Source organism: Oncorhynchus tshawytscha, linkage group LG25 (assembly GCF_018296145.1).
Source record: "Oncorhynchus tshawytscha isolate Ot180627B linkage group LG25, Otsh_v2.0, whole genome shotgun sequence".
Lineage (NCBI taxonomy): Eukaryota > Metazoa > Chordata > Actinopteri > Salmoniformes > Salmonidae > Oncorhynchus > Oncorhynchus tshawytscha.
Genome location: NC_056453.1, coordinates 37,026,799 through 37,039,298, shown reverse-complemented (window position 1 = coordinate 37,039,298; position 12,500 = coordinate 37,026,799). Strand labels below are relative to the sequence as shown.

General features: G+C 43.8%; 1 protein-coding gene across 1 annotated transcript in view; it reads right to left on the bottom strand.

Annotated features, from left to right (window-relative positions):
* LOC121840757 overlaps positions 1-12,500 on the bottom strand; it is a 135,931-nt gene that overhangs the window by 66,600 nt on the left and 56,831 nt on the right. Inside the window, exons 8-11 of the mRNA XM_042305840.1 lie at positions 9,058-9,157; positions 5,457-5,589; positions 5,128-5,244; positions 4,809-5,024 (exon numbers count right to left, since the gene is read on the bottom strand). Coding sequence (XP_042161774.1) covers positions 4,809-5,024; positions 5,128-5,244; positions 5,457-5,589; positions 9,058-9,157 — 566 coding nt within the window. The remainder of the gene's footprint in view (positions 1-4,808; positions 5,025-5,127; positions 5,245-5,456; positions 5,590-9,057; positions 9,158-12,500) is intronic.

The window sequence follows — 12,500 nt, the reverse complement described above, 5'->3', positions numbered from 1 at the left end:
ACTGTGTGTGTGTGTGTGTGTGTGTGTGTGTGTGTGTGTGTGCACGTGTGCGCGTGTGCGTGTGTGCGTGCGTGTGCATGCGTGTGCGTGCGTGTGTGTGCGTGTGTGCGTTTGTGCGTGTGTGTGTGTGTGCGTGTGTGTGCGTGTGTGTGTGTGCGCGTGTGTGTGTGTGTTTGCTTTTTTTGTCATTTAAGGGGTGGATCAGCTTCAATATTGCAGATAGATTGTTGGTCCATCAATGTAATTGTCTACATCATTTCCAATCCCCCATATATTTTTGGGGTGAATATACATATCCATATACATACATACAGTTGAAGTCATAAGTTTACATACACCTAGGTTGGAGTCATTAAAACTCGTTTTTCAACCACTCCACAATTTTCTTGTTAACAAACTATAGTTTTGGCAAGTCGGTGAGGACATCTACTTTGATGATAGCAGTGCTGGCACACAGATTCGACAGTCACGAGATGGGTACTTCAACTAGGCCTAGGAAATGTCAAGGGAACTGTAGCCTACTGTTTAGATGGGTTAAATGGAAACTGACATCTGGATGCTGACTGTAGGTATATAACCTCTATACATAGTCTTCATACTGACTGTAGGTCTATAACCTCTATACATAGTCTTGATATTAACTCTAGGTATATAACCTCTTACATAGCCTTGACATTAACTCCTGCTGAATAAAGCCTTTCTTGCAGTAAAATGACAGATCTACCCCGAATGTAGACTAAAGGTGTGGAGAAATATGATTTCTTTCATTCAGCATCTTGAGAGAATGTGCATGTGCAGTTAAATACCGTCTGTAGAGCTGCTGGCTTTATCAGAATCATAAAAGCTTATATTACTTCAACCACATAAAATATGCATCCAATGCCGAACTGAAATCTTATCAGAACCATGTTGGGTAGTTTTTACAGATTTCTATTTCCTTACAACCGGCCAAAATGATGTAATGACAATTGAGATGTACAAACTATGGCATAAGGGGACGACGAGCGCAGATAAGAGGCAATCAGTAAATTTGATTAAGACATTAATGAGAGAGCTAGGACTGACATAGCCATACATATTTGTTCAGCACTTTTGAAATGTACAGCGACAGAATTCAGAATATGGGCCATTCTTACAGTTTTGCAAATAAATTCATAAAAAAATCCTACAATGTGATTTTCTGGATTTTTTATCTCATTTTGTCTGTCATAGTTGAAGTGTACCTATGATGAAAATTACAGGCCTCTCTCATCTTTTTAAGTGGGAGAACTTGCACAATTGGTGGCTGACTAAATACTTTTTCCCCCCCACTGTATATATAACATTCTACTGGTTGCAAGATTTTTGTATAATCATTTAAATTGAATAATTCAAAGTTTTTAATCTGGCGTTGTTTTGCGTGTCAATTCAAAAACCATGTGCCATGGAATCGGTACATCGAAAATCTCTTCCCAACTATTTTGCAATGTATGTGGCACAGCTGTCAATTTTTTGGTCCTTAAATTAAATTGGAATATGTTTTTATTTATCACACTTTTCTTTAACCATTTATGTTCTTTAATACAGGGCCGACATAAAAGTTCCTTACATTTTCCCCCTTCTACTTGCCTCTTCCATTTTTTGTGGTAATGCTGCAATTGTAATTTTGGGTAGAGCAGACATTTCCATATGTCTGTGTTAGCTGCATGTGTGACATAACTTCACCAGTCCTATTTAGGATATTATTTACAAAAATGATACCTTATTAAACATTTTATCGAAAAATACATTTTGTTTTACAATTAGTATATTGGAGTTTAACCACAATATTTGTTGTATTATTTGTTCTGTCTTTTCAAGTGGATTAAACTGAAATTGTAAACTATGGTCAGGGTGTGACATGGTCAGGGTGTGACATGATCCAATACGAAATATAGTACACTTATCATCATTTGTTTTTAATCCAGGGAGGTTAGCGATAGTATCTAGATCCTCTATGAGGCTGTGGAGAGAATCTAATTGTGGTTTTAAAAGAAAACATGAATCATCAGCGAACAATGACACCTTAGTTTTTAAGCCACGGATTTCTAATCCCTTAATATTATTGGTTGATCTAATTTTAACAGCTAACATTTTGATGGCAATAATAAATAGATATGCCGATAGTGGACAACCTTGTTTTACTCCCCTTGACAGTTTAAAACTTTCTGAGATGTATCCATTATTTACTATTTTACACCTAGGGTTACAATACATAACTTTAACCCATTTTATAAGAGACTCCAGTCGTACTTTATCAAAAGCCTTTTCAAAATCAGCTATGAAAACCAGGCCTGGTTTCTCTAATATTTCATAGTGTTCTATTGTTTCCAGTACTTGTCTTATGTTATCTCCAATGTATTGTCCATGTAAAAAACCTGTCTGATTAGGATGAATAATATCTGACAATACCTTGTTAATTCTTATGCTATAATATTTGCATCACAACACTGAGGTGTAAGAGGCCTCCAATTTTTTAAATGGCCTGGATCTTTATATACAGTATACCACTTGGATCCTGTTTCAGTAATAATGAAATCAGACCTTGTTGTTGAGTGTCCGATAATCTACCATTTATATAGGAGTGGTTAAAACATGCTAATGGTCCTCTGAGAATATCTAAAAAAGTTTGGTACACTTTCACTGGTATGCCATACAGCCCTAGAGTTTCCCAGCCTTAAAGGCTTTTAATTGCGTCAATAAATTCCTTCTCTGTAATTTGGCCTTCACATGAGTCTTTCTGTACAGATATACATTTTACATTATTAATAGGAAAAAAATCCATACAATTAGCTTTGTTTAGTGGAGATGGAGGAGGCTTTACTTCCTATTTCAAAATATCATTCGGGGAATCATGTGTGACTCCATCATTTGTAACAAGTTTCAATACCTTTTTTTGGTAGCATTTCTATGTTGAAGATTGAAAAATCGTTTGGTGCATTTTTCCCCAAATTCCATCCAGTTCGCTTTACATTTATATTATATTACACTGGATCTTTCTTGAATAAGTTCCTCCAATTCTTTTCCCTCTAACTTATTCTGTGCCTCTATGGTACAGTTTTTATTGCTGTTTAATTGTTCTGTTAGTCCTTCAATTTCCTTTGTGTTAATATGGACTCTTTTGATCTAAATTGCTTTTGTTTTATAGATGAGTACTGTATTGCATTGCCTCTAAAGGCACATTTAAAAGTGTCCCATACAATAAGGGGATCTGCTGTACCTATGTTATGTCTGAAAAGTCAGTTATAAATGATTCTGTCCTAGTTATACACAAGTTATCCTCCAGTAGGCTTTGATTACATTTCCAATATCCTCACCCATGTGGAAATTCTGTAAGAGTAATATATATGCCAATTATTTGATGATCCGACCGCATTCTGTCCCCTATCAACACGTTTTAAAACGTTTGGTGCCAGAGAGAATGGCATAAGAAAGTAATCAAGTCGACTAGGTTGATTAAGCCTCCGCCATGTATATCTCACTAGTTAAGGGTATTTAAGCCTCCAGATATCCCCTAATTCCAATAGATCCATGACACAGAAAAACATTGGGTCTGGGATATGCAACCATTTCCTTTCTCACTCAACGCCAAAAAACACACACCACACCATCCATCCACACATACTGTGCCTTCTGATTACTGTGGTTTTATCTCCACCATGTTGAATTAGTGCTTTTGTGTTCCAATTAGTTATATTTGAAGATAGAAAATATATATTTGTTTGTTGTATTATTACAATCCATGACAGGGCTAGAATTGTGTGTACGTGTTTGTTTGTGGTACTCATATAGTGATGAACAGTATGGTAGGCTAATGTAAGGTGATGGTAAGGTTATGGTAGGGTTATGGTAGGGTTATGGTAAGGTTATGGTAGGGTTATGGTAAGGTTATGGTAAGGTTATGGTAAGGTTATGGTAGGGTTATGGTAGGGTTATGGTAAGGTTATGGGAGGGTTATGGTAAGGTTATGGCAAAGTTATGGTACGGCTATGGGAGGGTTATGGTAAGGTTATGGTAAGGTTATAGTAGGGTTATGGTAGGTTTATGGTAGGGCTATGGTAGGGTTATGGTAAGGTTATGGTACGGTTATGGTAGGGTTATAGTAAGGTTATGGTAGGGTTATGGTAGGTCTATGGTAGGGTTAAGGTAGGGTTATAGAAAGGTTATGGTAGGGTTATGGTAGGGTTATGGTAAGGTTATGGTAGGGTTATGGAAAGGTTATGGTAAGGTTATGGTAAGGTTATGGTAGGGTTATGGTAGGGTTATGGTAAGGTTATGGGAAGGTTATGGTAAGGTTATGGCAAAGTTATGGTACGGCTATGGGAGGGTTATGGTAAGGTTATGGTAAGGTTATAGTAGGGTTATGGTAGGTTTATGGTAGGGCTATGGTAGGGTTATGGTAAGGTTATGGTACGGTTATGGTAGGGTTATAGTAAGGTTATGGTAGGGTTATGGTAGGTCTATGGTAGGGTTATGGTAGGGTTATAGAAAGGTTATGGTAGGGTTATGGTAGGGTTATGGTAGGGTTATAGCAAGGTTATGGCAGGGTTATGGTAGGGTTATGGTAGGTCTATGGTAGGGTTATGGTAGGGTTATAGCAAGGTTATGGCAGGGTTATGGTAGGGTTATGGTAGGTCTATGGTAGGGTTATGGTATGGTTATAGCAAGGTTATGGCAGGGTTATGGTAGGGTTGTGGTTGGTCTATGGTAGGGTTATGGTAGGGTTATAGCAAGGTTATGGCAGGGTTATGGTAGGGTTGTGGTAAGGTTATAGTAAGGGTATGTTCTACCTGTATGGTAATTAGCAGTATGTCCAGTGCGTAGGGTTCTTCAGGTGTGGACAGACTCTTCCTCTGGCTTTGTAGCTTGGACACCTGCATCCACTTCCCACTGAAGAACGAGTACTGGCTCTCCATGTCCCGGATAGTCACTAGCAATACGTTGCCATGACGATCCTTGATGGGCTCGTAGTGGACACGCCCCAGGTTGTGTGTCCCCAACAAGCTCTGAGAATGACATCAATCAATCAATTAATCCTTATATCTGTATGTCTGCCTATCTACTAATCTCTGACTCACATACACCCCCCCCACACACACAGGAGTGTACCTGTAGTTGCCCAGCGGCAGCCAACATCTTCTGTCTGGCCTGTAGAGTGGAGGAGGAGGACATGGAGACAGACATGCTCTGTCTCAGCCACCGCACATCCTCCCACATACACGACAACTAGAGAGAGAAAGGGGGATAGGTAGAGAGAGAGAGAGAGAGAGAGAGAGGGGGGGAGAGAGAGAGAGAGAGACTGCAATATAAACATAATTGTATAAAAATATTGAGGTACAGTAATTTGATTGAAATGCTGAATCCAGCCTGATGCACAAGTGCTAAAAATTCTCTATATATGGCTACTGCCCTGTAATGAACTACATTACCCACAATACCTTAGTGAACCATAGGAAGTCCTGCATGAGAGAGCTGCCGTAAGAGTCATCCACCTCCACTATAGGGATCTGGTCCTCTGTGGTCACCAGTAGACTGTCTTTGTGGTAGAACACTGCCGCCAGGTAAACCCCCCTACAGAACCAGCAAAATGGAACAGTCCGTCTCAGTTAAACACTCCACTTGGGAACAGTTTTACTTCCGGTGCCGACAGAGATGGCCGCCTCGCTTCGCGTTCCTAGGAAACTATGCAGTATTTTGTTTTCTTATGTGCTATTTCTTACATTGGTACCCCAGGTAATCTTAGGTTTCATTACATACAGTCGGGAGGAACTACTGAATATAAGAGCCACGTTAACTCACCATCATTACCACCAGGAATACAACTTTCCCGAAGCGGATCCTGTGTTTTGCCCACCACCCAGGACAATAGATCGGATCCCAGCCGGCGAACCAAAACAACGTCGCTGGCCGTAAAAGGGTCAAACGAAGCGGTCTTCTGGTCAGGGTCCGGAGACGGGCACATCGCGCACCACTCCCTAGCATACTACTCGCCAATGTCCAGTCTCTTGACAACAAGGTTGATGAAATCCGAGCAAGGGTAGCATTCCAGAGAGACATCAGAGACTGTAACGTTCTTTGCTTCACGGAAACATGGCTCACTCGAGACACGCTATCGGAGTCGGTACAGCCAGCTGGTTTCTTCACGCATCGCGCCGACAGAAACAAGCATCTTTCTGGTAAGAAGAGGGGCGGGGGGGTATGCCTTATGATTAACAAGATGTGATGTGATCATAACAACATACAGGAACTCAAGTCCTTCTGTTCACCTGACTTAGAATTCCTCACAATCAAATGTCGACCGCATTATCTACCAAGAGAATTCTCTTCAATTATGATCACAGCCGCATATATTCCCCCCCAAGCAGACACATCGATGGCCCTGAACAAATTTATTTGACTCTATGTAAACTGGAAACCACATATCCTGAGGCTGCATTCATTGTAGCTGGGGATTTTTTCAAGGCTAATCTGAAAACAAGACTCCCTAAATTCTATCAGCATATCGATTGTGCAACCAGGGCTGGTAAAACCCTGGATCATTGTTATTCTAACTTCCGCGACGCATATAAGGCCCTCCTCCGCCCTCCTTTCAGAAAAGCTAACCACGAATCTATTTTGTTGCTGCCAGCCTAGAGACAAAGACTAAAACAAGAAGCTCCCGTGTTCAGGTCTGTTCAACGCTGGTCCGACCAATCGGATTCCACGCTTCAAGACTGCTTTGATCACGTGGATTGGGATATGTTCCGCATTGCGTCCAACAACAGCATTGACGAATACGCTGATTCGGTGAGCGAGTTCATTAGCAAGTGCATCGGCGATGTCGTACCCACAGCAACTGTTAAAACATTCCCAAATCAGAAACCGTGGATTGATGGCAGCATTCGCGCGAAACTGAAAGCGCAAACCACTGCTTTTAACCAGAGCAAGGTGTCCAGAAACATGACCAAATACAAACAGTGTAGCTATTCCCTCCGCAAGGCAATCAAACAAGCTAAGCGTCAGTATAGAGACAAAGTAGAGTCGCAATGCAACGGCTCAGACACAAGAGGTATGTGGCAGGGTCTACAGTCAATCACGGATTACAAAAAGAAAACCAGCCCTGTCGCGGACCAGGATGTCTTGCTCCCAGCCAGACTAAATAACTTCTTTGCTCACTTTGAGGACAATACAGTGCCACTGACACGGCCCGCTACCAAAACCTGCGGACTCTCCTTCACTGCAGCTGACGTGAGTAAAACATTTAAACGTGTCAACCCTCGCAAGGCTGCAGGCCCAGACGGCATCCCCAGCCGCATCCTCAGAGCATGTGCAGACCAGCTGGCTGGTGTGTTTACAGACATATTCAATCAATCCCTATACCAGTCTGCTGTTCCCACATGCTTCAAGAGGGCCACCATTGTTCCGGTTCCCAAGAAAGCTAAGGTAATTGAGCTAAACGACTACCGCCCCGTAGCACTCACTTCCGTCTTCATGAAATGCTTTGAGAGACTAGTCAAGGACCATATCACCTCCAGCCTACCTGACACCCTAGACCCACTCCAATTTGCTTACCGCCCCAATAGGTCCACAGACGACGCAATCGCAACCACACTGCACACTACCCTAACCCATCTGGACAATAGGAAGACATATGTGAGAATGCTGTTCATCGACTACAGCTCAGCATTTAACACCATAGTACCCTCCAAAATCGTCATCAAGCTCGAGACCCTGGGTCTCGACCCCGCCCTGTGCAACTGGGTACTGGACTTCCTGACGGGCCGCCCCCAGTTGGTGAGGGTAGGTAACAACATCTCCACCCCGCTGATCCTCAACACTGGGGCCCCAAAAGGGTGTGTTCTGAGCCCTCTCCTGTACTCCCTGTTAACACACGACTGCGTGGCCTTGCACGACCTCCAACTTAATCATCAAGTTTGCGGACGACACTACAGTGGCAGGCTTGATTACCAACAACGACGAGACGGCTTACAGGGAGGAGGTGAGGGCCCTCGGAGTGTGGTGTCAGGAAAATAACCTCACACTCAACGTCAACAAAACAAAGGAGATGATTGTGGACTTCAGGAAACAGCAGAGGGAGCACCCCCCTATCCACATCGACGGAACAGTAGTGGAGAGGGTAGAAAGTTTTAAGTTCCTCGGCGTACACATCAAGGACAAACTGAATTGGTCCACCCACACAGACAGCGTTGTGAAGAAGGCGCAGCAGCGCCTCTTCAACCTCAGGAGGCTGAAGAAATTTGGCTTGTCACCAAAAGTACTCACAAACTTTTATAGATGCACAATCGAGAGCATCCTGTCGGGCTGTATCACCGCCTGGTACGGCAACTGCTCCGCCCACAACCGTAAGGCTCTCCAGAGGGTAGTGAGGTCTGCACAACGCATCACCGGGGGCAAACTACCTGACCTCCAGGACACCTACACCACCCGATGTCACAGGAAGGCCATAAAGATCATCAAGGACAACAACCACCTGAGCCACTGCCTGTTCACCCCGCTATCATCCAGAAGGCGAGGTCAGTACAGGTGCATCAAAGCTGTGACCGACAGACTGAAAAACAGCTTCTATCTCAAGGCCATCAGACTGTTAAACAGCCACCACTAACATTGAGTATATACTGACTCAACTCCAGCCACTTTAATAATGGAAAACTGATGTAAAAAATGTATCTTTAAACAATGCCAATTAATATAATGTTTACATACCCTACATTACTCATCTCATATGTATATACTGTACTCGATACCATCTACTGCATCTTGCCTATGCCGCTCTGTACCATCACTCATTCATATATCTTTATGTACATATTCTTCATTCCTTTACACTTGTGTGTATAAGGTAGTTGTTGTGGAATTGTTAGGTTAGATTACTCGTTGGTTATTACTGCAATGTCGGAACTAGAAGCACAAGCATTTTGCTACACTCGCATTAACATCTGCTAACCATGTGTATGTGACAAATAAAATTGGATTTGATTTGATTTGAGTCCATAATGTACATCCCAGGGGTGTATTTTACACATCACACTACTTGCTCACCTTTTGAGAGTCTTGACAAACTTGTTGGAGGAGTTAAAGAGGTGCTTGAGACTTCTGGAGACGGACTGCTTACGGCTTGGGTTCTGGAGCTTTGATGTGTCTGAGAGTAGGAGAGAGAGGAGAGAGGGAGAGAGGGAGAGAGGAGAGAGGGAGAGAGGAGAGAGGGGTGAGGAGAGAGGGAGAGAGGGAGAGGAGAGGAGAGAGGGAGAGAGGAGAGAGGGGAGGGGAGAGAAGAGAGGGAGAGATGGGAGAGGAGAGAGGAAGAGAGGGAGAGGAGAGGAGAGGAGAGGAGAGGAGAGGAGAGGAGAGGAGAGGAGAGGAGAGGAGAGGAGAGGAGAGGAGAGGAGAGGAGAGGAGAGGAGAGGAGAGAGGGAGAGGAGAGGAGAGGAGAGAGGGGAAAGGAGAGGAGAGAGGAGAGGAGAGAGGGAGAGGAGAGGAGAGAGGGAGAGGAGAGGAGAGAGGGGAGAGGAGAGGAGAGAGGAGAGGAGAGAGGGAGAGATGGGAGAGGAGAGAGGGAGAGGAGAAGAGATGGAGAGAGGGAGAGAGGAGAGAGGAGAGATGGGAGAGGAGAGAGGGAGAGAGGAGAGATGGGAGAGGAGAGGAGAGAGGGAGAGAGGGAGAGAGGAGAGAGGGGAGATGAGAGGAGAGAGGGAGAGATGGGAGAGGAGAGGAGAGAGGGAGAGAGGGAGAGAGGAGAGAGGGAGAGAGGAGAGAGGGTAGAGGAGAGGAGAGAGGGAGAGATGGAGAGAGGGAGAGAGGGAGAGAGGGAGAGATGGGAGAGGAGAGGAGAGATGGAGAGAGGGAGAGAGGAGAGATGGGAGGGGTAGAGATGGAGAGATGGGAGAGAGGAGAGATGGGAGAGGAGAGGAGAGAGGGAGAGAGGCGAGAGGAGAGATGGGAGAGGAGAGAGGGAGAGAGGAGAGATGGGAGAGGAGAGGAGAGAGGGAGAGAGGGAGAGAGGAGAGGTGGGAGAGGAGAGGAGAGGAGAGAGGAGAGATGGGAGAGGAGAGATGGGAGAGGAGAGAAGGAGAGAGGAGAGATGGGAGAGGAGAGAGGGAGAGAGGAGAGATGGGAGAGGAGAGGAGAGAGAGGGGGAGATGGGAGAGGAGAGTGAAGAGAGAAGAGAGGGAAAAGGAGAGAGGGGAGAGGGAAGAGGGGATTGGAGGTAAACTGATTATTTTTCTTCCTGGTAAAGAAAACATTTGACCTCTTATTTGTCTGTGTCATTACTTCTGCTGTTTTCAACTTGAACTAGATCCTGTATGTATGTGTGTGCACTGCACTGAAAAACTCAAATGCTTTCTACTGTTATCGGAATGTTGTTATTCCTTTCAAGTGAAATGCTGTTATGCAGGAAACTGTTCTTGACCTTAAACTAATGTCCTCTAACGGTTTACTGAGTATAGTAATTGTTGTTATTGAGTTCTTGAGGATCTTTGGTTTTTAAGGAGCACTGTGAATTTGACTCACTTTGTCTGAGTGAAAGAGAATAGAGGGTGTGGAGAGAAAGGAATCAGCCGTGAAGTAGAGAGAGAGAGAGAGAGAAAGCACGAGAGAATGACCTTGTTTACACTGCATGTACTGTAATGACCTGTCACATTTTTTGCAATCGACTAAAAATTATCAAACACAAAACAACAGCAAAAAGAGAAGGGAAGAGGAAGTCAGAGATAAGCTGTTCTCAGAGCTGGTCACCTTTCAAGGTTCAGTGGCACTCTCTTGTGTTATCTGAGCCTGTTCAGCTGTCTATCCTCTACAGCCCCCTATCTATTCCCTCTCACCCCCATATCTCCACCTCTCACCCACATCCCCCTGCTATCTGTCCCTGGACTGCTGGCCCCAGCGATGCCAATCGCCATCCCACATGCTAATTGGAAAGATAATCACAGAGTGTAAACACAAGGCAGATAGACAGACGGACAGACAGACAGACAGGCAGATAGACAGGCAGATAAACAGACGGACATATAGACAGACGTACAGATAGACAGACGGACAGATAGACAGACGGACGGACCACAGGATACAGTGCTTTCAGGAAAGTATTCAGACCACTTTAATTTTTCCACATTTTGTTACGTTACAGCCTTATTCTAATTAAATTATTGTTTTCTCCTCATCAATCTACGCCATAATGACAAAGCAAAAACTTTTTAAAATAATTAATGAAAAATAAAAAGCAGAAATACCTTTTTTTACTTAAGTATTCAGACCCTTTGCTATGAGACTCAAAATTGAGCTCAGGTGCATTCTGTTTCCATTGATCATCCTTGAGATGTTTCTGCAACTTGATTGGAGTCCACCTGTGGTACATTCAACTGATTGGACGTGATTTGGAAAGGCACACACCTGTCTATATAAAGTACCACAGTTGACAGTGCATGTCAGAGCAAAAATCTAGCCATGAGATCAAAGGAATTGTCCCTAGAGCTCCGAGACAGGATTGTGCCGAGGCACAGATCTGGGGAAGGGTAACCAAACATTTCTGCAGCATTGAAGGTCCCTAAGAATACAGTGGGGGGAACTCGGGGAGAAGGGCCTTGGTCAGGGAGGTGACCAAGAACCCCATGGTCACACTGATAGAGCTCCAGAGTTCCTCTATGGAGAAAAGAGAACCTTCCAGAAGGACAACCATCTCTACAGCAATCCAATAAACAGGCATTTATGGAAGAGTGGCCAGCCGGAAGCCACTCCTCAGTGAAAGACACATGACACCGCTTGGAGTTTGCAAAAAGGCAACTAAAGACTCTCAGACGATTCTCTGGTCTGATGAAACTAAGAACTCTTTGGCCTGAATGACTAGCGTCACGTCTGGAGGAAACCTGGCACCATCCCTACAGTGAAGCACCATCCCTACAGTGAAGCATCTGAATGTCCTTGAGTGGCCCAGCCAGAGTCTAGATTTGAACCTGATCAAACATCTCTTAAGAGACCTGAAAATATCTGTGCAGCAACACTCCCCATCCAGCCTGACAGAGCTTGAGAGGATCTACAGAGAAGAACGGGAGAAACTCCCCAAATACAGGTTTGTTAAGCTTGTAGCGTCATACGCAAGAATACTCAAGGCTTTAATCGCTGCCAATGGTGCTTCAACAAAGTCCTGAGTAAAGTGTCTGAATACTGATGTCAATGTGATGTTTCTGTTTAACATTTTTTATACAGTTGCACAAATAAAATAAAACCTGCTTTCTCTTTGTTATTATGGTGTACGGTGTGTAGAATAATGAGATGGGGGGGGGAAACTATTTCATCAATAGTATCGTAACAAAATGTGTGAAAAGTCAAGTGGTCTGAATACTCTCCGAATGCACTGTACTATCATACATTACAACTGTATATCTGACATGGTACATGTCTTCTTCTTTAGCTCAGAACCATGTGTGTGAGGTATAAACTTTTGTTTCAAAGTAGATTTGTTTAAGACCGAGAAACACTCTGTGTGA